The 21497-nt window shown below is 48.6% G+C and overlaps 1 protein-coding gene and 2 pseudogenes across 2 annotated transcripts in view; 1 reads left to right on the top strand and 2 right to left on the bottom strand.

Annotated features, from left to right (window-relative positions):
- THEM4 (thioesterase superfamily member 4) overlaps positions 1 to 4487 on the top strand; it is a 34778-nt gene extending 30291 nt beyond the window's left edge. The window contains exon 6 of one of the 2 annotated variants that reach the window (XM_021687999.1): positions 4000 to 4487. In XM_021687999.1, the coding sequence (XP_021543674.1) occupies positions 4000 to 4040 (41 nt within the window). In that variant the 3' untranslated portion in view covers positions 4041 to 4487. The remainder of the gene's footprint in view (positions 1 to 3999) is intronic. The other variant, XM_021688000.1, reaches the window with a different exon arrangement.
- Positions 4488 to 6644: 2157 nt separating this feature from the next.
- On the bottom strand, positions 6645 to 7365 carry LOC110578465 (annotated as a pseudogene).
- An 8-nt stretch (positions 7366 to 7373) lies between these two features.
- On the bottom strand, positions 7374 to 19836 carry LOC110578466 (annotated as a pseudogene).
- Positions 19837 to 21497: the final 1661 nt, after the last annotated feature.

The raw sequence follows: 21497 nt of genomic DNA, 5'->3' as shown, positions 1-21497 counted from the left end.
GTTTTATAACCCGCAAATGCCCAGAAATTCTCAATTCCCTATCATGTAAAAAAACAAGTTAAAGGTATTCTTAAACATTACTGGTAGAGAGAGCTACTTGCCAAAATCTATCAAAACTAGAAAGTCGTGTGCTTTTTCACCTGTTGCCAGGACCTGATCCCACAGGTGTACCAAAGTGTGCAAAATTACAATGTATGTGTTGCCCTGCTGTCACAGTAAGTGTATTACTCATGTGAAGCTATTTGGAATAGCAGAAGATTGCCGAAACATAGCTACCCATCAGGAGGAGGCTGGTTGAGCAACCACACTGTGTGTGCCACAAAACATTTTGTGGCATATTATGGTGCCATAAGTAATAAGGACATTCTTTAATTATGGAGCTATCTCATTAATACATATTGAATGAAAAGCACAAGATGCAGGACTGTGAATGTAGTATCATTATCACTAACAGAGAAAATGTAGAGATCTTTGCATTCTCTTCCCCTTTTCTCCCTCTTTCCCTTTTACTCCTTCCTTCCTTCCTGAATAATTTTTTCCAAAAGCCATTAGGTAGAGTGGGCATGGTAGGCTTGGGATTGGCCTGGAGGCTGCAGCAAGGTGTGGCTGTGGGGGCCGAGCACCGGGTTGGAGCCTGAGTGGAGTGAAGAGGGTGTCCACACGGGCAAGTGGCTCAGTGCAGGGTGTCAGAGCCTATGCGGGACGGTGGCGTCTACACGGGCTGGCAGCCGAGAGGGGAGCCAGGTGCCTTACTGTCAGAGAAGGGATTTCCAGATACGGAAAGAGAAAACTAGAATGAACCCTGTGGTGTTGGGTTGGAATTGGAGATCTTGGACATGAATGTTTTCCTAGTCTCTTGCTCTTAGAAATAACATTGTAAGTAACTTCATATATTGGCATTTTACACACATTTTGGCAAGTTAATCTCCAGTGGCTCCAGAGGAGACCATTCTTTGTACTAGTCTCACAGTTTTTCTGTCAGCTTGACATTTCAAAGTAAAAAGTAATACATGGGAGGGAGGGGGAAATATCTGTATATTCTTGTGTTGCATACACCTTCAGGAATGTGACACAAACATTGGTTTCCTCTGGGAAGAGGACCAGGTAGGTTGGAGGGAGAATCCACCGTACGCCCTTGTGTACCTTGTGACATGATTATGTCAGTGGATTAGCAGGACAGGAGTTAGGTTTTGTGGCACCTAAAGCTTGCACAGTTTAAGAAATTAAAGAAAAAGAATGCAAAATTGGGTACAAATGTGCGTTTTTATTTAAAATGAGGAAAGAAACCGCAGCATGCTCCTGCTGCTGCTGTCTAGAGATGCAGGGCCCTTCCCTCTGTGTTCCCCATGAGCGGTTTATCAGAAGTACTTCCAGACTGCATCCCTGAGCACTCCCAGCCCCTGGTCTGACGGGGCCTTTGCAAGGGAAGAGCCCTTGAAGCCTTACATTCCGTAGCTTCAGATGTAGACGAGTTAATTTAGATATCCGGTGCTTTTTGTTTGTTTCTATTCTGTTTTATTTTAAGGGACCTCAGATGCCCCGGTTTGGCTTAATCAGAATCTTTGAGTTAGGACACAGTGGGCATCATTGATGCATGAAACAGTCATCTTTTATTTATTCATTCACTGATGTACTTTTCGACTTAAGAAGAAACACCCTGAACACCTACCATCAGCCAAGAACCAGAATCTTAATAGCATACCCCTACCTAAATATTTCCCATCTCATCCTCCTGCTTCCCCCTAAAGTTTTTGAAGTATAATTAACATACAATGTTCTATTCACTTATACCTAATTTGTTATTTTCGTAAGTTGTATCAAGAATATATGTGTGTATCTAAGGAATGTACGGTTAATTTTTTTTATTTTTTTATTTTATTTTATTATGTTATGTTAGTCACCATACATTACATTATTAGTTTTTGATGTGTTCCATGATTCATGTTCCATGTTTGCGTATAACACCCAATGCTCCATGCAATACGTGCCCTCCTTAATACCCATCACCAGGCTAACCCATCCCCCCACCCCTCTAAAACCCTCAGTTTGTTTCTCAGAGTCCATAGTCTCTCATGGTTCGTCTCCCCCTCCAATTTCACCCCCCTTCATTTTTCCTTTCCTGCTATCTTCTTCTTTTTTTCTTTAACATATAATGTATTATTTGTTTCAGAGGTACAGGTCTGTGATTCATCAGTCTTGCACAATTCACAGCGCTCACCATAGCACATACCTTCCCCAGTGTCTATCACTCAGGCACCCCATCCCTCCCACCCCCCACCACTCCAGCAACCTCAGTTTGTTTCCTGAGATTAAGAATTCCTCATATCGGTGAGATCATATGATACTTGTCTTTCTCTGATAGGAATGTACAGTTTAGTTGTTTGTTCTGAACTTTGCAAAAAAGAGATCACGCTATATGTACTTCTCTGGGAGTTGATTTTCTTTTCATTCAGCTTCACATTACTGAAGTTCACTCTGTTGTTGGCACATAGTTTCCTTATTTTTCCTGTTTAGTGATATTCCACTGTGTGAGTATACCACAGTGGATTTATCTCCTCTTTTGATGTTGGGCTTTGGACTCTTTTAAAGAGAGGGATGGAGAGTGGAGGAGTGGCAGGGATGGGGAGAGAGAGAATCTTAAGCAGACTCTACACTCAGCCTGGAGCCTGATGTGGGGTTCTGATCTCACGACCCTGAGATCATGACCTGAGCCAAAATCAAGAGTTGGTAGCCTAACTGACTGAGCCACCCAGGTCTCCCATGGGCCTTGGATTCTTGTGAATGGGCTGCTGTGAACATTCTGGTGGTGTACACGGACGAGAGCTTGGCATATAGTAGGAGTAGAATTTCTGGGTTGTAGAGTATGGGAGTATTCAGCTTTGCAGCGGAACACACCAGCTTGTTTTCTAAAGCTGTTACTAAATTATACTCCCACTGGCAATATATGAGATTCTGTTGATCCCTGTCTTCTCTAGCATTTGGTAAAGTCAGACTTCTGAATTTTTGCCCATCAAATGGTTATATAATGTTATCTCTGTGTGATCTTGATTTGCATTTTCCTGATCACCTATGAAGATGAGCATCTCCTCATACATTTACCATACTTGTTTCCCATTCTGTAAAATTCCTATTTGTTCAGCCTCTTTTGTTGTTACCCCCCCCTTTTTTTAACTGATTTACAGTTCTTTCTTTCTGTATTTTGTATTAATGTTTTTACTGGACGTATAACTGCACCTTCCAGTATGTAAGTTAACTTTTATTTGCCTTAAGGTATCTTTTTTATGAACGGAAGGTTTTTTTCATGTTACTGTAGTTGTATTTATTAAATTTTTTTTTCTTTTATCATTAATGCTTTTTGTGTCTTATTATTCATTCCTCCTCCCCACCCCCTGCCAAGTGTCAGCTGTTTGCAGAAATGATGGATAAAAGAAGCAGGAATAAGATCCTGAATAATTTGAATCCATAGTCAATTTAAAGACTCCATTCCAGGCTGTGCTTTATGTGTCCTATCTCCCTAAGGTTTTCAGTATCAAGGTTCCAGATTGGCTTAGTTGTAATTTCACTTCCTTTCACTTTCCTAACTATCTCTAGTGGAAGTGGTAATGAACCATGAAATGACCAAGTGGGAGAGGACCGGTTCCCAGAGGCACTATTGTATTGTGATAGTCAAAAGCTGATTCTTAATTTGGCTAAGAAAGGAGAGTAGGCCCAAAGATGGAAGGTCCAAATATGAATCAAAATCCCTTTCCTGGGGCACCTGGGTGGCTCAGTCGATAAGCGTCTGCCTTTGGCTCAGGTCGTGATCCCACATCGGGCTCCCTGCTCAGCAGGGAGTCTGCTTGTCCCTCTCACACTCCCCCTGCTTGTGTTCCCTCTCTCGCTGTCTGTCAAATAAATAAAATAAAATCTTTTTAATAAATAAATAAATAAATAAGGTGCTTCTGTTTAAAAAAAAATCCCTTTCCTTAACTATATATTTCTGTTATTTTGTTTGTTTAGGTTTATTTGTAAAACTAGATCCTAAAAAAAGTTTGACATAAAAGAGCTTCTGGTGCATTCTACACCAATCTGCACTACTTCCCTCCAGAAGAAGCTGTTGTCTCCAGTTCTGCTCTACTTACCTACTTTTGAGTCCCCCAGAGGGTGAAGCCTGCTAACACTGATCTTCCTCAACAAATCTTCGGAATACAACTCCAGGAGCTCTATTTCCACCTTCTAAACTCTTTAACACAGAAGGACTCCGTGTGACAGTATCAGGAATTCTTAGTGTCTCCTTAGAATAAGTTTCTGGTTCTCCTAAATTTGAATGGGCTCCTTAAGGTTGCACAAGCATGATATTTCCCCCATTTCAGACTGAAGAAAAAATTCATATTGAAACTCTTACCACAAACTTGAAAATGCCAGAAAACCAAAGGAAGGAGTGTGTGTGTGTGTGTTATAAAGGGGGGGAAATCAGAGGGGGAGACGAACCATGAGAGACTATGGACTCTGAGAAACAAACTGAGGGTTCTAGAGGGGAGGGGGGTGGGGGGATGGGTTAACCTGGTGATGGGTATTAAAGAGGGCACGTTCTGCATGGAGCACTGGGTGTTATATGCAAACAATGAATCATGGAACATTACATCAAAAAAGAAAAAAGGAAGGAAGAAAGAAAGAACAAGGCTAACTTTATTGTATCCAAACAAATGGTTTTGGCCACGGTAGGAAGTACGACTAGTTCCTATAAGAATGAATGAATACTTCAGATCTGGATCCTAGGGATTAAACAACCGTACCATTTTTAACATAAGCTGTCCTGTTGTGTCTTACCAACGACATAGTTGATCATCACTGGAAGGAACCTATATTTACTTCCTAGGTATCTTCGTTCAGGCTGCTGTAACAAAATACGACAGACTTGGGTAGCTTATATACAACAGAAATTTATTGTTCACAGCTCTCGAGCCTAGAAAGTCAAGGATCAGAGCACCAGCACAGTCACCTTCTGGTGAGGGCTAGCTTACTGGCTTAGAGCTGGCACCTTCTCACTGTGTCCTCATGTGGTAGAAGGGGCTAGAGATTCTCTAGATCCTCTTATTAGGGCACTAACCCCACTCATGAGGGCTCCACTACTAATACCATTAGGATTTCAACATAGGAAGGCAGGGGCAGAAACAAACATTCAGGCCTTCACATTAGGCCTTCCATGACAAAGTACCACATACTGGGTGATTTGAAAAAACAGGGGAACTCATTGCCTCGCAGTTCTGGGAACCAGAAGTACAAAATCAAGGTTTCTACAAGGCCAAGCTCCCTCTGAAGGCCTCAAGCCTCTCTCCTGGCTGCTGGTAGCCTCAGTCATTCCTTGGTTTGTAGATGCATCACTGCTGCCTTCACATCATCTTCCCTTTGGCCAAATTTCCCCCTTTGTATAAGGACACCAAGTCATTGGTAGGGCCCACACTAATGACCTCACTTTAACTCAATTACCTCAGTAAAGACCTCATTTCTGGGGCCCCTGGGTGGCTCAGTCAGTTAAGCATCTAACTCTTAGTCTCAGCTCAGGTCTTGATCTCAGGATCGTTGAGTTCAAGCCCTGCATTGGGCTCCACGCTGGTCGTGGAGACTAAAAAAAAAAAAGACCCCATTTCCAAATATGCTCACATCATGAAGTGGGGGATTAGGACTTCAGCAAAGCTTTTGGGAGGATACAGTTCAACCCATAACAGAACCTTAAACAAATGAAAGATGAAAAAATGAACTGGGAGACTAATGTTCTAGGAAACCTATTCTACTTCTAATAGATTGAATAGAATCTACTGCAGATAAGAGTCTGGGCTTCAGTTTCTTTCCTTTCCCCTTACTAAAAGTTTAGGTTGAACCGCATGAAATAGCCATTTTCAAAGATCAGAATGGTCAGATATTGACAATTTCCTACGGCTCGACCTAATGACTTAGGGATAGCCTTGTGGTGCCCTACCCAGTCATCCTTGCACAGCCAAAAAGATCAGCTGGACTCCTCCACTGCCGGAGCTGACTGACCCTGGGATGGCCAAGCCCAAAAAAGACTCCCATCCCTAGGGCCCACCTGCAGCTCCCAAGCTGCAAGAAAGGCCCCAGCAGAGGATGGGGGTCACAGTGACGGTGAGGCTAGCAGTTCCCTGTCCCTAGAAATCCTGGTAGAGCCTGGGGAGGCACCTGGCCCGCAGCTGTGCCGTTCGCATGTCTCGCAGCAGCCACCCTTTCTTCCTGGTCTTCATCTAATGACACTGGAGACCGCAGGCTCTTGTGGCAGCTCTCACAGCTTGCCCTCCTGGGTCGTAGGCATGTGTACAAACGTGAAGCTGAAGGAACGAGCCAGCACTGCCGTCCAGCTTCACTTAATTAGTAGAAAGGAGTTTAGACAGAGAGGGTACTTCAAAAATGTCACTTATTTGCACAGGCTTGCCACACCACTAGAGCACACCAGGCCTTCACCCAAGCTAAAAAGCACCCAACTGAAAGAATGCCAGAGGACCAGTTTTTCTTCTGTTAAGTATGCGCACACCTCCCTCCCTCTCCGCATGTAAGGTTTGCTCACTGGTGTGATGGTGTCCAGGCCGCACTGTAGTATGCAGGTGCTGGGCCTGGCGCAGCACAAGGTCAGCCAAGGGAAAGCTCTGTGGCTATGCCCGCAGGGTCCCGGGCTTGACCAAGCCCGCATGCTTGCCTTCCTCAATCCTGGAGTACCTGGAACGCTCCAGAGCTTTGATTGCTTCCTGGTCTGTGGGTCGGAGTCCCGCACGAGGAGGTTGCTGTACTTGAGCAGTCCCCCGCCCCTGATCTCTTTGGGGTTCTTGGTGGCGATCAGTCTGTTCTGCAGGTGGTCAAAGGCTTCCTCGAAGTCCCCATACACGCTCTCCCCGATCACCATGGGGTGGACGCGCTCAGAGATGGGGCTGCTGGAGCAGTCGTAGAAGAAGAGCAGAGAGTCCAGGATGATCTGAAAAGAGTCTGCACTAAATTCAAACTGGCGCTGGATGGAGTCAACGAATTTCAGCTCCATGTTCTTCCCATTCCTGTTGGAGAGGGAAATCAGGCTCCAGCGGTCAGTGTCCGTGCAGACCTTCACCAGCTTCTGGACATACGCCTCCTTCAGGGTGACCGGGCTGATCTTGAGCTTGTTCACGCCCTCTAGCAGAAAGTTTGGAAGGGACCACAGCACCACATCCCTGACCAGCTGAAATTCTGCCTCCGTGGGAAGAGCCACATGAAAGATCAGGTGCAGTCTTTGCAACACAGGCTGTTGTCTTTGACCAAGACGTGGCCCGTTGCGGAGCCGTTCAGCCTGACATCCTACACTTTGATGCCTGCCTCCTCCAGCCAGCCGCACTCGAGGTGCCCCATGTGAGCATTTATTTTGGTGATGGGTTGCAGTAACTGCCCAGCAGCAGGAATGGGCTGGTGTGGAGAACGGACAGCAGGCTCCATCTGACCCCATGGCTCCCATGCTCATGGCCAAGGCCAGGACACAAGGCAGGCTGCAGGGGCCCCAGCACAGAGGTGAGGACAGCAGCTCCCTAGGATGTGGTGCCAGGCCTCCTGGCCATGCCTTACCAACTGGGGCTGTGGACCTGGTCCTGTGGGTCCCTCTGATCCTGACTTTTTGCAGGGACTGCAGGTCAGGAGGCAGATCGCACCCTGCGTAGACACCATTGGTAATGCTGTATTCCAGTAAAGCACCAAAACAGGGATGCAGAACATGAGGATTTCCCAGCACAATCAGCAAGGCTTTGGGTCTGGTGATTGCAACATTAAATCTTTTTGAGTTGGATAAGAAACCCAAAAAATACCTATCATCTTCAAATCTATCTTCATTTGACCATGCGGTGGAGATGATGATGACCAAATATCCTTGCCCTCGAAACTCCTCTACTGATCCGAATTTTATGTCCATCAGATCAACATTTCGCAAAATAATTTTGATTTTTTCCACCTGCTTCCGGTAGGGCATGATCACACCAATGTCACTTGCAGACACTTGGCTGGTGATGCCCCTAGCCAGGAGGCAGCAACAGTGCATGACCTGAACCACGACGGGCTCCTCCCTTCATGAGCTTTGCTGCCCTTCACGCCATGAAAATGAGGGGGAAGCCTTTCTCTGGTAACTTCTCCCAGCCCAGCAGGGAGGTCACCCCACTTCAAGTTCTCTGTGGTAGAACAGCCCGGACAGCAGCACCAGCAGAGCTGGGTGGGATCTATAGTTCCTCATGAGCTTTGTAACCAACAGGGGGTTGTAGGCACCACAAGCACCAAAAGCATCTTCATCCCTCAGATATGCTGGCCGGGACATCAGTCTTTCCAACACAGAAACATTCAGCCCATAAGCCATGGCAAGTCTAGACTTGATGATGGGTCCAAACTGCATGGGGTCTCCGGCAAGGACAGTCTGGCTGTTGGCCTCTGAAACCAGCCCCAGCGGAATAAGGCGTTCCGGCTCACTCAGCTGTCCTGCTTCGTCCACAAACACATGTGTAAAATGTCCAACTCTCCCTCCTATTTGGTAAAAGAGACCCCTGCTGCTGCATGTCATGCTCATGATCCTGAAGTGCAAGGCCTTCCAGATATCTTCTCCAACTTTGCAGTCCGGTTTGTTGGCATCAGTGACTGTCTCCTTGAACCTGCCCAACTTTGCAGTCCAGTTCGATGGCATCAGTGACTGTCTCCTTGAACCTGCAGGTGGCATTTACATGGACCATGGTGCCGGGCCACAGCACCTGGCTCTCGTGCAGCCACAGACACACGAGGTCGGCCGCACTGTTGGAGGGTGCCCAGACCAATATTTGACTGTCCCGCAAAGCGTAGTTCACTGTAAAACAGCCTCTAGAACCGTCACTGTCTTCCTGGTTCCAGGAGGTCCAAAAAGAATATATGGGAGTGGGTGGCAGTCGCCACTCAGGATTCTTCTAGCCGCTAACTTCTGGTTTTCATTGAGCACAGGATTGAAAAATTCCTTCTCTCGCCTTGGGGATCTGAACTTCATTTACCAGATCAGTTGACTTTTCAGCAAAGGCCACTGGCCCCAGCGTGTCCTGGGCACCAGCCCGCCTCTCCTTTGCTGCGTGCTTAGTATGGTCCTTCAGGGCTTTCCTATTCTTGATGGTGGACTGTCCATTGTTTTTGGTGTCTTGTGCATCGTTCCAGTTCCCTGTCACTTGGGGAGACTGTAAAATGATTTCTTTTGGAAACAACACTTTAACAGCTAAGTGGGTGACGTGTTCTAGTGCAAAGTGACACCATCTGCTTGTGGTCCTGTTATATGTGAATTCCACATCCATAGGCTCAAAGTTATATGCTTGCTCAAATTCTGGATTAAGTTTAAGAATTATGTTTCTTCATGAATCTCAGTCACATAGCCGAGTATTTGATGACATGTCCGTTGTACTCTTGAGTTTTTAAAATCAGCTTATCACCTGCTAACAGAGAAGGCCTACTTTCAGCCAATCCTGGGACCTCCAGAACCAGCAGGTCACCATTTCTTTTCAAGGTGACCCCACTCATGTTATACTCTTTCAGTTCTATTTCTGCATGAATCTCCTCAAGTCAAAGTCGAAAACTTTTCCTTGTAGTTCTGATAAGGAAAATCTGTGTCCTAAGATGGCTGACTGAGCCAGAGAGAGAGTCCCAGTCCTTGCCCAGGGGCTCTTCCGGGTTCTTCCTGCTCTGCTTCCCACGAGCACCAATCTGGGTTCTTCTCCCTGCCCCGCTTCGCGCACGCGCCAAAAGTGCCCAGTATGCGGAAGTAGATGTGTATAAGTTGCCCCCTTTGTTTGTGCTCGGGCCTCAAACCTTTGGAGACCACTCTCCTCTGGGCCCGCCAGCGTTAAATAAACCTCCTATCCTCCAAGATCTCCTGGTGCCGCTTGGTTCTTCCGTCGGGCAGTCCAGTCCAGGTTCCGTAACATATGGTTCCCTGACCGGGAAACCCAACCGCGATGGCCCATTGTTGCTCCCGGTTTGGGGGGCAACGGCGGGGCGGTAACTGAACGAGGGATCGTAACAGAGAAGGCACGCCTGCCTAATTTTCGCCACTCTCCCACCCCTGTCACCTCGGGCTGGCCCTGCTCCTCTGTTCCCGCCAGACTTGAGGAGACTTGGCAGGTGAGGACCTGGTCCTGACGTCGGATTCCCGTAAGGCCTGGGGCCCCAGGACCCAGACAAGCCCACCCCCATTGGGATGTAAGGGGAGCCTGATCACCTCCCAGAGACCTCTTAGAGGTCTCACAGGTAGGGACTCCCAGGGAGGGAATGTAATAACTTCTGGAGTGTGAATGTGTGAGTGAACATGCAGTCCAACCTGGCTTGCTCAAGCAGACTGATTCTGTGACTCCACAGGCGGGCACCCTTAAGGTCTCCGGAGTCTGAGTGGGCCTGTCTGCGATTCCGTGGTGAACAGCATACAGTCTGTGGAGGCATCGGAATAGTTTCCGACCGTAAGTCACAATGCTGAGACCACTACGGCTAAGCTCCTTCAGGACACAGCCAGACGGGCATCTGATTGGTCTCCTCATCTCAGGAGGCACCCCGCCCCCCTTTGTCTGTCTCTGTGCCACCACACACAGAGAAATCACCATGGGGTCAGGGCAGAGTAAACCTACGGTTCTAGAGACCATGATCAAAAATTTCAAGAAGGGGTTTTCAGGAGACTATGGAGTCAGGATGAACCCCAGCAAGTTGAGAACCCTATGTGAATTGGAATGGCCCACCTTTGATGTTGGGTGGCCTTCAGAAGGAACATTGGATGTCCCAACGATTCATCGAGTATGGTGAGTCATAACAGGAGAACCAGGACACCCTGACCAATTTCCGTACATTGACTCCTGCCTAGGAATTGCTCAGACCCTCCCCCCCGGGTGCAATTTGCTTGCAATTGGCAGGGACAGGCCAGAGTCTTAATAGCCTCATCCAAGCAACCTAAAGAAAATCAGCAAAAATCCCAGTCTCCACAAATCCTAGCCAGAGATCCCGAGGATGAACCAACCCTGTCCCCACTGTACGTACCCCCAAGACCGCCTACACCTGGCCCTTCAGCTCCAGACACTCTGCCACCATCGGTTTCACTGGCGCCCCCAGGCCCAGAGGATCCACCGGTGCCCCGAGGCCTAAAAGATCCCCTTTCTCCAGGACCAGCAGCCAAGCTGTGCCCCAGGCCGGGTGCAAGCACCCTCCAAATGCTGGTACGAGAGACACAGGAACCCAAGAGGCACAATGAAGACAGGACAATCCAACCTGGCCATTTCATGATGTATTATCAGCCCTTCACCACTACTGACCTCCTCAACTGGAAACATAACACCCCATCCTACTCTGAGAAACCACAGGCTATGGTAGACCTCATAGAATCCCTCTTCCAGATTCATCGGCCAACCTGGGAAGACTGCCAACAGTTCCTCCACACACTATTTAACACAGAGGAAAGGAGGAGAATAATGAAAGGTGCACCTTTCCAAGGAACCTGGAAGAGCATGCACCAGCGGGAGTCATCAGCCCTGCTGCCTGGGCTAATACAGCCACACCCGAAGAGCGCCCAGCATGGGACTTCACCACAACCAAGGGACAGGCCCACATCCGCCGGTACCAGGAGGCCCTCCTCCAGGGAATCCGGGTAGGAGCTAAGAAACCCATAAATATGACTAAGGTATCCTCAGTCACTCAACAACCAGGGGAGTCCCCCGGGGACTACTACGAAAGACTATGTAAAGCCTACAGGATATACACTCCATTTGACCCCGAGGCACAGGAAAGCCAACAGATGGTAAACACTTCCTTCATGGCTCAAGCCGCCCCAGACATCAGAAAAAAACTTGAGAAACTAGCGGGTTTTGCCGGGATGAAAAACACCCAACTAACAGAGATTGCCAATAAGGTCTACATGAACAGGGAGGTCGCAGCCAAACGGGAAGCCGACAAAAAGATGAAAAAGAAAGTCAGCCTCCTGGCCACTGCCCTGAAAGAAAAGGACAACACAAAGGCAGGGAGACCCCAACCACCAAAAGGGGGGAAGCCCAGAACCCCCTTGGCAAGGGATCAATGTGCCTCCTGTAAAGAGAAAGGACATTGGAAAAACGAATGTCCCAACTGGGGAAAGGCTTAAAGAGCCCAGTCGCTACAAGGAAGAACCCCGAGAGGAGGACCTCATAAGGCCTTGTGGGAATGGACTCAGACTGAGGGGGACTGGGCTCTTTCCTCCTTGGTCCCCATGAGCCCACGGTCAAAATGAAGGGGGGGCCAACCAGTGACTTTTATGGTTGATACTGGGGCCGAGCACTCTGTTGTCACCTCCCCAGTGGCACCTTTCAGCAAAAGGACTGCGACCATCCTCGTGGCCACCGGGATGCAGGCGATACAACAGCCCTTTTGCCAGGCTCACCAGTGCAAACTCGGGGGCCACAAGGTCCGACACGAATTCCTATATCTGCCCGATTGCCCCATCCCTCTCCTGGGCTGAGACATACTCTCCAAGCTTAGGGCTCAGATAATCTTTGAGCCCACAGGACACACTAGCCTCTCACTGAACCCAAGGCAGGAGGAGACAGGGTCTCTAATACTAGCAATTACCACACCAAGGGAAGAAGAATGGAGGCTATTCTGTGCCCAGACCCAACCGAGCAGCCCGCCAGAGTTCAGACTCACCTTCCCTTCAGTATGGGCTGAAAACAACCCACCTGGACTAGCCCGGAATCGGGCCTATCATTGTTGAACTGATCCTAGGAGCCCAACCTCAGAGGCAAAGGCAATAACCCCCTTCCACAAGAAGCTAAGATCGGCATCCAAGAACATTTGACCAAACTCAAAGAAACAGGTATTCTAGTCAAGTGCCAGGCGGCCTGGAATACCCCACTCCTGCCAGTCAAGAAGTCAGGAGGGGGATACCGACCAGTTCAAGACCTGTGGGCCATCAACAAGGTGACCATCTCTCTTCACCCAGTGGTTCCGAATCCATACACCCTCCTCGGCCAAATCCCAGGGTCGGCCAGATGGTTCACTTGCCCAGATTTGAAGGATGCCTTCTTCTGCCTCTGCTTAGCTCCCCAGAGCCAGCCACTATTTGCCTTTGAATGATCTGAACCTGATACAGGGTGCCAGATGCAACTGACTTGGATGCGCCTCCCGCAGGGGTTTAAAAACTCACCAACCCTCTTTGGGGAAGTGCTGGCCGCAGACCTCGCCAGCTTCCCAAGAGAGGCCACATGATGCACCCTCCTCCAGTATGTGGATGACCTCCTCCTCGCCAGTGACACACAAAAAAACTGCACAAAAGGCACAAAGGCCCTCCTACAGCTCCTGTCAGACTCGGGATACCGATCCTCAAGGAAGAAGGCACAAATCTGCCAACAACAGGTCCGATACCTTGGTTTCCTCCTTACCTAAGGGAAGAGAGAACTAGGGTCGGAGAGGAAAAGGGTCATCATCTCCCTGCCACAGCCCCAGACAAAAAGGGGCCTACGAGAATTCCTGGGGGCTGCAGGATATTGCCACATCTGGATCCCTGGGTTCTCAGCAATAGCAAGACCCCTTTATGATCTCTTAGGGGGACCAGATCGAGAACCCCCTACCTGGACTGAGGAAGCAGAGGTCGCTTTCACAGAGGTAAAGACTGCCCTGGGGTGGGCTCCAGCCCTGGGCCTACCAGATGTAGAAAAACCCTTCAATCTCTTTGTGCATGAAAAGGAAAAAATAGCGCTCAGGGTACTCACCCAGACTGTTGGACCCTGGCAATGGCCAGTGCTTACCTGTCAAAGAAGCTGGAGCCCATGGCAGCGGGATGGCCGCCGTGCCTCAGGGTGCTGACAGCCACAGTCCTACTCATCAAGGAGGCAGACAAACTTACCCTGGGGCAAGAACTTAACGTCAAGGTCCCTCATGCAGTTGTGTCCTTCATGAACGCACAGGGACCCCGCTTCCTTTCCAACTCTTGGCTAGCGCAATACCAAGGGCTCCTCTGTGAAAACCCACGGGTCACCCTCAAAACAGCAAGGACATTAAATCCAGCAACCTTTCTCCCCACAGAAGAGGGAGAACCAGACCATGACTGCTCCGAGGTGACTGATGAAGTGTACGCAAGCCGTCCAGATCTGCGGGATCAAGCCATAAAGAATCCAGAGCTCAAGCTGTTCAGTGATGGCAGCAGTTACCTACAAGAGGGTGCCAGAAAGCAGGTTATGCAGTAACCACAACCACTGAAGTCCTAGAAGCTAAGGCATTACCAGCTGGATGGTCAGCTCAACATGCTGAATTATATGCCTTAGTCTGAGCCTGAGCCCTCGGTGAAGGCAAGCGAATCAACATCTATCCTGACTCTCAGTACACCTTTGCTACTATACATATACATGGAGCCACCTACAAGGAAAGGGACCTCCTAACCGCAGCAGGAAAAGCTATGAAGAACAAGGAGGAGATACTGAGACTCCTCGAAGCCGTCTGGCTTCCAAAGGAAGTAGCAATCCTTCACTGTAAGGGACACCAAAAAGGAGACGACCCCATAGCGTGGGGAAATCGTCTGGCAGATGAGGCAGCCAAGACCACAGCCAGTGAGGACATGGACAGAGCCCGTTCCCTCACCATGGCCTTAACACCCCCAGAAGAAGTCCCCCCACCCAGTTACACTAAAAAGGAAAAGAATGGGCCATGGCTGAGGGAGTCACCCTGACTGAAAAGGGATGACAGATGATGCCAGATGGGTGCATCTTTGTTCCAACAGCAACTGGAGGGCATCTAGTCAAGGAATACCACCAACTCACTCATCTGGGAAAAACTGCATTAGAGGCCCTTCTCAAGAAGCACTACTACGTCAGTCAGCTGCCAGCACTATGCCGAGCAACGAGTGAACGATGCATAACATGTGCTAAAAGTAATGCTCGGTCTGCACCATGGCCCCCGCCAGGTGTCCAGAGGCTGGGAGCAACCCCCTTCAAAGATCGAGAGGTAGACTTCACAGATGTGCAGCCGAGCAGGGGGTTCAGATATCTCCTAGTAATAGTATGCACATACTTTGGGTGGGTCGAAGCCTTCCTGACTAGGACAGAACAAAGCCGGGAAGTAGCTTAAGTCCTCTTGCAGGAGATCGTGCCCCGGTTCAGCCTGCCATTAACAATCCATAATGACAATGGACCCGCATTTGTGGCAGACATTGTACAGGTCTTGACCAAATCTCTCAACATCACCTGGAGACTCCACACCGCTTACTGGCCCCAAAGTTCAGGGAAAGTAGAGTGAATGAATCACACCCTTGAGAGAACCTTACCAAAGTTTTGTCAGGAGACTAACCTCCCATGGCCAATCTGCTACCCCTAGCTCTCCCGCATGCTCGCTGCACGCCCAGGACATCAGGTTTCTCCCCATCCGAATTAATATATGGCCGGCCTCCCCCGTGCTTGGGAAGCCTTCCAGGAAACTTGCATCAGGTTGGAGATAAAGGGATAAAGGAGCAGCTTCAGGCCCTGGGGGCCACCCTGAATAAATTACAAAAGTACACCATCAAGAGGGCCCCAATCTCCTTAGGGTCTCAGGTACACTCCTTCCAGACAGGGGACTCAGTTTGGGTCAAAGATTTGAAGAAAGACCCCCTCAAACCGCAGTGGACAGGGCCCCACACTGTTGTTCTAACCACTGCCCTCAAGGTCTCAGGTGTCACCCCGTGGGTCCACCACTCCAGAGTGAAGAAAGCTCATCATTCAGATGAGGAGCTGTGCCAGTGGAGAGTCCAGCCAGACCTCACAAACCCACTCCGGCTTCACCTTTGGCGAGACCTCACCGACTGATGGACACCTGCTCACCGTGGTCTCTGGCTCTCATCGGCATGATTTCCCTCATCTTGGGGGTCGGACTCTACACTGTTGCCCCTCCTGACTGGGCTTTCTCCCAGAGGCTTACTATTGTCATTGCTTATTGGGTGTCCCTAGGGTGCATTACTGCACTTACTTGTCCACAGGTTTCATTTGCTGTCAGGTTAGCCATGATGGCTCCCTCTACCTAAGGTCGTAGATCTCACTTTTACTGGCCCTCTGCTGTCTACTCCTGAGCACATTTCACCATGGTTTTCCTGGCCCCAGTCAGTCCCGGTCTTCTGCTACCTTCTGCTACCGGTCTTCTGCTGTTCCTCTGCACTGCCTCTAGCTTGACCGGCCAGGCAAGGGGGACAACTCTCATATCACCATTACTGGCAAATGGACTTTCCAGCTTATCCCCCTCAATCCCACACCAGCGCCCCCACTGACTTCTTCCACCTGGGATGGGCACACACCAAAGGTTAACCTCCATTTTGAGGGATGCCAGCTTCTTGATACCTCCTGGGAACCTCATAGACAGCGTTCCTACCATGGCCCTCACTCTGGTTACCAGCTGGTAGATATCTACATCTGTGGGGCCCTATGCCTTGACAGCCAAACACCTGCCCTCAGTTCTGCTCGCAAGCCTGGGGATGTGAGTCATGGGTGGCAACTTGGCCAGGAATGGAACGATGGTCCACCAGGTGGCACCTCAAACAGCACAGTGACATCCAGATTTCCTTGTCACACAAGACCACCCCATCCTCTTGCCCTAACAATCACTGTATACTGCTCACCCTCTCAGTCTTAGAACCCAATGCCACATCATGGGCTACAGGAATCATTCTCCTGTTGGGCCAATATCACCCTATGGGGACCGACCCCATGGCCAAATTTATGATTAAGTCCATGTTCATGCCAAGGCTTACAGTCAACCCCCAGAGTCAGACAGAAAATAACTTGACCTGGCGTATCCCTGGGTCCCCCACCCACACTCAGCAAGCATCTATAGCACAACTGTTAGGTATGATTAACGCCTCCCACCAAGCGCTTAACCACCCAAATCCACCCCTAGTGTCTGACTGCTGGATCTGTATAAAGCCCGGTCCCGTCCAATACCTAGGTGTCATCCTCAGCCAATCTACCGTGTCACCTCCCACCTCGGCCTGGGGACCACAGATTATCCCTTTCTGGCTCTGGTACCGCTGTATGGCAACTCTTCCTCTCCCATCATGGGCTGTAGCTGGATCTGTGCGCCTAACAACACTTTTCTGGCTTGTGATCAAGGTGTATACATCTGCATCACCTGGCGCAATCAATCATGCACGCTTGTCAGTCTCTTACCCAATCTTTCAGTCCTCCCTGGGAGGACTCTCCATATGCCCCACGCATATGGAGACCTCCTAGCCTCCTGGACGCTCCCCCGGGGCCATCCCTCTTATCATGAGCCTGCATCAGATGTTGCCTTAAGCACCACTGGCGTCAGGATGTCTCAGGTTCAGTACCAGGGGTTAACTCAACAACTCACGGCGGATTTTTCCACCCTCATTCAGTCAGCCCTGGCCCTGCAGTGCCAACTCAATTCACTGGCCTCAGTGGTCCTCCAAAATAGGCGCGGGCTCGACTTACTCATGACCGCGCAGGGGGCCTCTGCCTCTTCTTACAGGAGGAATGTTGTGTCTACGCTAATGAGTCGGGGGTGGTCCAAGAAACTTAACCCAGTTACAGGAATAAGTGCGTCATCGGTGGGAAACACTCCAGCGGACAACTTGGTGGGATTCCCTCGCACAATGGTGCCCTTGGTTCACCCCCTTGTCGGCCCCCTCCTATTGCTTCTCCTCATAGTGGCATTTGGTCCTTGTATTCTTAATGCCCTTACTAGGTTTGTCACTACTCAAATTGCTAAAATCAGACTCCAGTTACTCCTTACTCACTATCGCCCCTTAGAAGATGAAAATGATGCCCTCTAAACTAGGTGTTTAAAGGGGCATCAAAGGGGGGAATGATAATGAAAATGAGTGTCCTAAGATGGCCAACCGAGCCAGCGAGAGAGTCCCAGTCCTTGCCCCGGGGCTCTTCTGGGTTCTTCTCCTGCTCAGCTTCCTGCTTGCACCAACCCTGGTTCTTCTCCCTGCCCCACTTCCCGCAGGCGCCGAAAGTGCCAAGTATGTGGAAGTAGAAGTGTATAAATTGCCCCCTTCGTACTTGGGACTTAGACCTTTGGAGACCACTCTCCTCTGAGCCTGCTGGCGTTAAATAAACCTCCTATCCTCCAAGATCTCCGGGTGCTGCTTGGTTCTTCCATCGGGCAATCCAGTCCAGGTTCCGTAACAGTTCGAGATGTTGAAAAGCTCTACGAGTAATGGCTGAAAGTTAGAAAGTCAATTTTTTGTTCCACTCATTTCTTTTTTTTTTTTTTAAGATTTTATTTATTTGTCAGAGAGAGAGAGAGAGCACGAGCAGGGGGAGCGGCAGGCAGAGAGAGAAGCAGGCTCCCCGCTGAGCAGGGAGCCTGATGCGGGACTTGATCCCAGGACCCTGAGATCATGACCTGAGCCGAAGGCAGATGCTTAACCACTGAGCCACCCAGGCATCCCTGTTCCACACATTTCTTAAAGATTTTATTTATTTATTAATTTGACAGAGAGAGGGAGAGAGGGAACACAAGCAGGGGGAGTGGGAGAGGGAGAAGCAGACTTTCCGAGGAGCAGGGAGCCTGATGCGGGGCTCGATCCCAGGATCCTAGGATCATAACCTGAGCCGAAGGCAGACACTTGACGACTGAGCCACCCAGGAGCCCCTGTTCCACACATTTCTTAAGTCTATCTGGTATTGGATACTGTGGAAGAAAACTTGGAAGTTGTCATCTTGAGTTCCTTTTCTGTGTGGTCACAACTGTACTTTTTGTGGATGTTAATGTGGTTGAACTTTCAGACCTTTCCCAAGAAAATGGTTCTGGGACGGTTGTTAGTGACTCCTCCCCACTCAATGACATTCACTTCAAGGAACCGCCCAATTACAAAGCTGGAGTAGCAGAGCAGAAGGAGCTCCTTGCAGGGGCTGGGGCCAGAATTCTTTGCATCACATATAATCACCATCAGGGCTCTTCCACTTGGAGGGATGAGCCCTCCGGGCTCCAGCTCTGTCACCTGCTTCCCCAGCTTCCTCTTTTCTTTGTCCCCATCTTCTCCTTCACAAGCACAGACAGTCCTCTGGAGAGACTTCTTTGTTGTTCACCACACCGCTCTCTGACACCTGACAGGTTGTGGTTTTTTTGGTAGCTATCTAGTGAGTTAATATTTTCATCTGAAAAATTCTTCTCCTTCTCAGGAACAGGAATAAGAGACCCTACTGGGCACGTTTGGGTTTTATCCAGCATTTGAAATCTGAATTGTTTTGCTTTATCCCAGCCAGCCAGTTTACAGCTGACTTAAGTTTTGAGGAATAGCTCCTTTATTCTCTATCCAGATCACCATATTGTTACTTCCTCCTTCTTTTATCGTTCCAAAATTTGTCATCCTCGTGACTTCAATATCACCTTTCTTTTTCAATAAAAGGGCTCCACAGGACTCATCGGCAGCCTCCTCAAAGACAGCGAAGTCCTGTCTTTTCACTGGGGTCATGCATAAGGCTCTCCAGACGTAGCATGACTGGCTGCTCTCCACCACCACGGCACGGACCATGTCATGTCTTCGAGGCACGTATCCTTCAGCAAGTTTCAGAGAGTTCAAGGTGAAAAAGATGCTGTCATCTATCACCCCGTTTCTCCCACACAGGCTAGAAATGCAGACCTTCGCTAACACTCTCCAGAGAGAAGTATGTGGTGGGACTGATGTAGCCAGCACCCTCCATCAGCAAAGTCACACGGCCAGTCAGCGCTCAGGGGCTGGAGTCGGACGGCCCTCTGCCATGGTTTTTGCTGTCGTCTTCCCACTTATCAGGGACTAATTGCTTTCATTTCATTCGATATCTTATCTTCTTGCACAACCGCAATAACTTCCTGTCCAACATTGAGAAGCACTTTGCTAGTCACATTGGAGAAGTAGATCAAATATTAAGTATATGACTATATTTAACTTTTTAAACATAGTCAAAAATATTTTAAATATTTTTTACTAACTATATATATTTACATATATACTGTACATGTTATAAATGTATACACTTTTTAACAATTTTTATTAGATTTCTAATCAAATACTATAATAATTTCTTTCATAAAAAGTTAAATATTTATAACACTATCAATTTGAGAAAAGACAAACAAAAGAGTAAAAAATTCAATAGCCACTCACACATATCTAAAATATGAAAAAAAAAAAAAAGCTTCCATAAAGTCACCCAAGTCCTCTGTCCATTTGCGACACGCTCCACAAACATCCCTAAGTTTCTGAAGAGCCTACTTTAGAGTCGAAAACCATCCGAACTGTAGCGCTGTTACCCCTCCTTCTCTTACTTTATACTTCATCCCTTCTTGCCCAAATACAGGCCTCACATGGACAGGGCCCCTAGGCTGCCCCTCCCCCATCACAGCTGACCCTGGTGTTTATTTCTGTTCAAAACTCGGAGGCAGAAACTTCTAGACAATTGCTAAGATACAGTCATGGACATCAGTTGTTTTTGGTCTGCCCACTATCTCTGCCTCCCGGTCTTCTGGTAACAGGATGGTGCTTTCTGGTTTCATTTGATTCAGTGTGTATGGGGGTGCTGCCAATCACAGCCCTGGCAGGGGGGCAGGTGCTTGATCAGGCTTCATCAGTCATAGCTCTTCATCCCTTGACCGCAGACATGGGTCCAAGAAGGGGACACATAACCTAAGTAATTAGTCTTGCCCTGGGATTTTATATGCGGATGACAAGTAAGGGAAGTGGACAGATTCAGATCTGTTTTGGAAATACAACCCAGGAGCCTTGATTAACCTCAGTGAATTTGAGTTTCCTCCTCTATAAGATGAGGGACTTGGACCAAAGGACCAAATGTTTTGGAGGCTCATCCAGATTTAGACAGTCTGAGGTTCTGTAGGAGTTAAGCTATGAAGAAGTCAGTCTGTCTGATCCAGCCGTGCCCTTTCTGGGAGAGGGTACTTGGCAAAATTGTGCATCCAGAGAAATGTCACTTCTCAGACTCAAGGTTGTGCCCCTTCTCCTTAAAACCTACTTTCAGGGCGCCTGGGTGGCTCAGTCATTAAGTGTCTGCCTTTGGATCGGTCATGATCCCAGTGTCCAGGGCTCCCTGCTCCACGGGAAGCCTGCTTCTCCCTCTCCCACTCCCGCTGCTTGTGTTCCCTCTCTTGCTGTATCTCTCTCTGTCAAATAAATGAATAAAATCTTAAAAAAAAACAAAAAACACCTACTTTCAGGTTCCCAGTTAAACTAAGAAATAAAATAAAATAACTAATAACTGCTCCCATTGTGTCCTTTGCAGGAATATTTACCTTTTAAAAGAGAGGCAAAACTTTAGCCTCTCTCACATGAGCAACGCATGGTGCAATAACTCTCAATATCACAATATGTAAACAGGTGAATGTGTGTGCATATGTGTGAATATGTGTACACACATGGTAGTTATGTGAGTCTGTATGTGTGAGCATGTATGCAGGTGAATGTGTGTACAAATGCCATGTGTGTGCAGGCATGTGCCTCTGTATCTCTGACTACATACGTGTGTGTGTTTGTGAGTGTGTGTGCGCCTGTGTGTACACTGCCTGGACAC

This window comes from Neomonachus schauinslandi, chromosome 4, assembly GCF_002201575.2.
Source record: "Neomonachus schauinslandi chromosome 4, ASM220157v2, whole genome shotgun sequence".
Lineage (NCBI taxonomy): Eukaryota > Metazoa > Chordata > Mammalia > Carnivora > Phocidae > Neomonachus > Neomonachus schauinslandi.
This window is presented reverse-complemented; position numbering and strand designations above follow the sequence as displayed.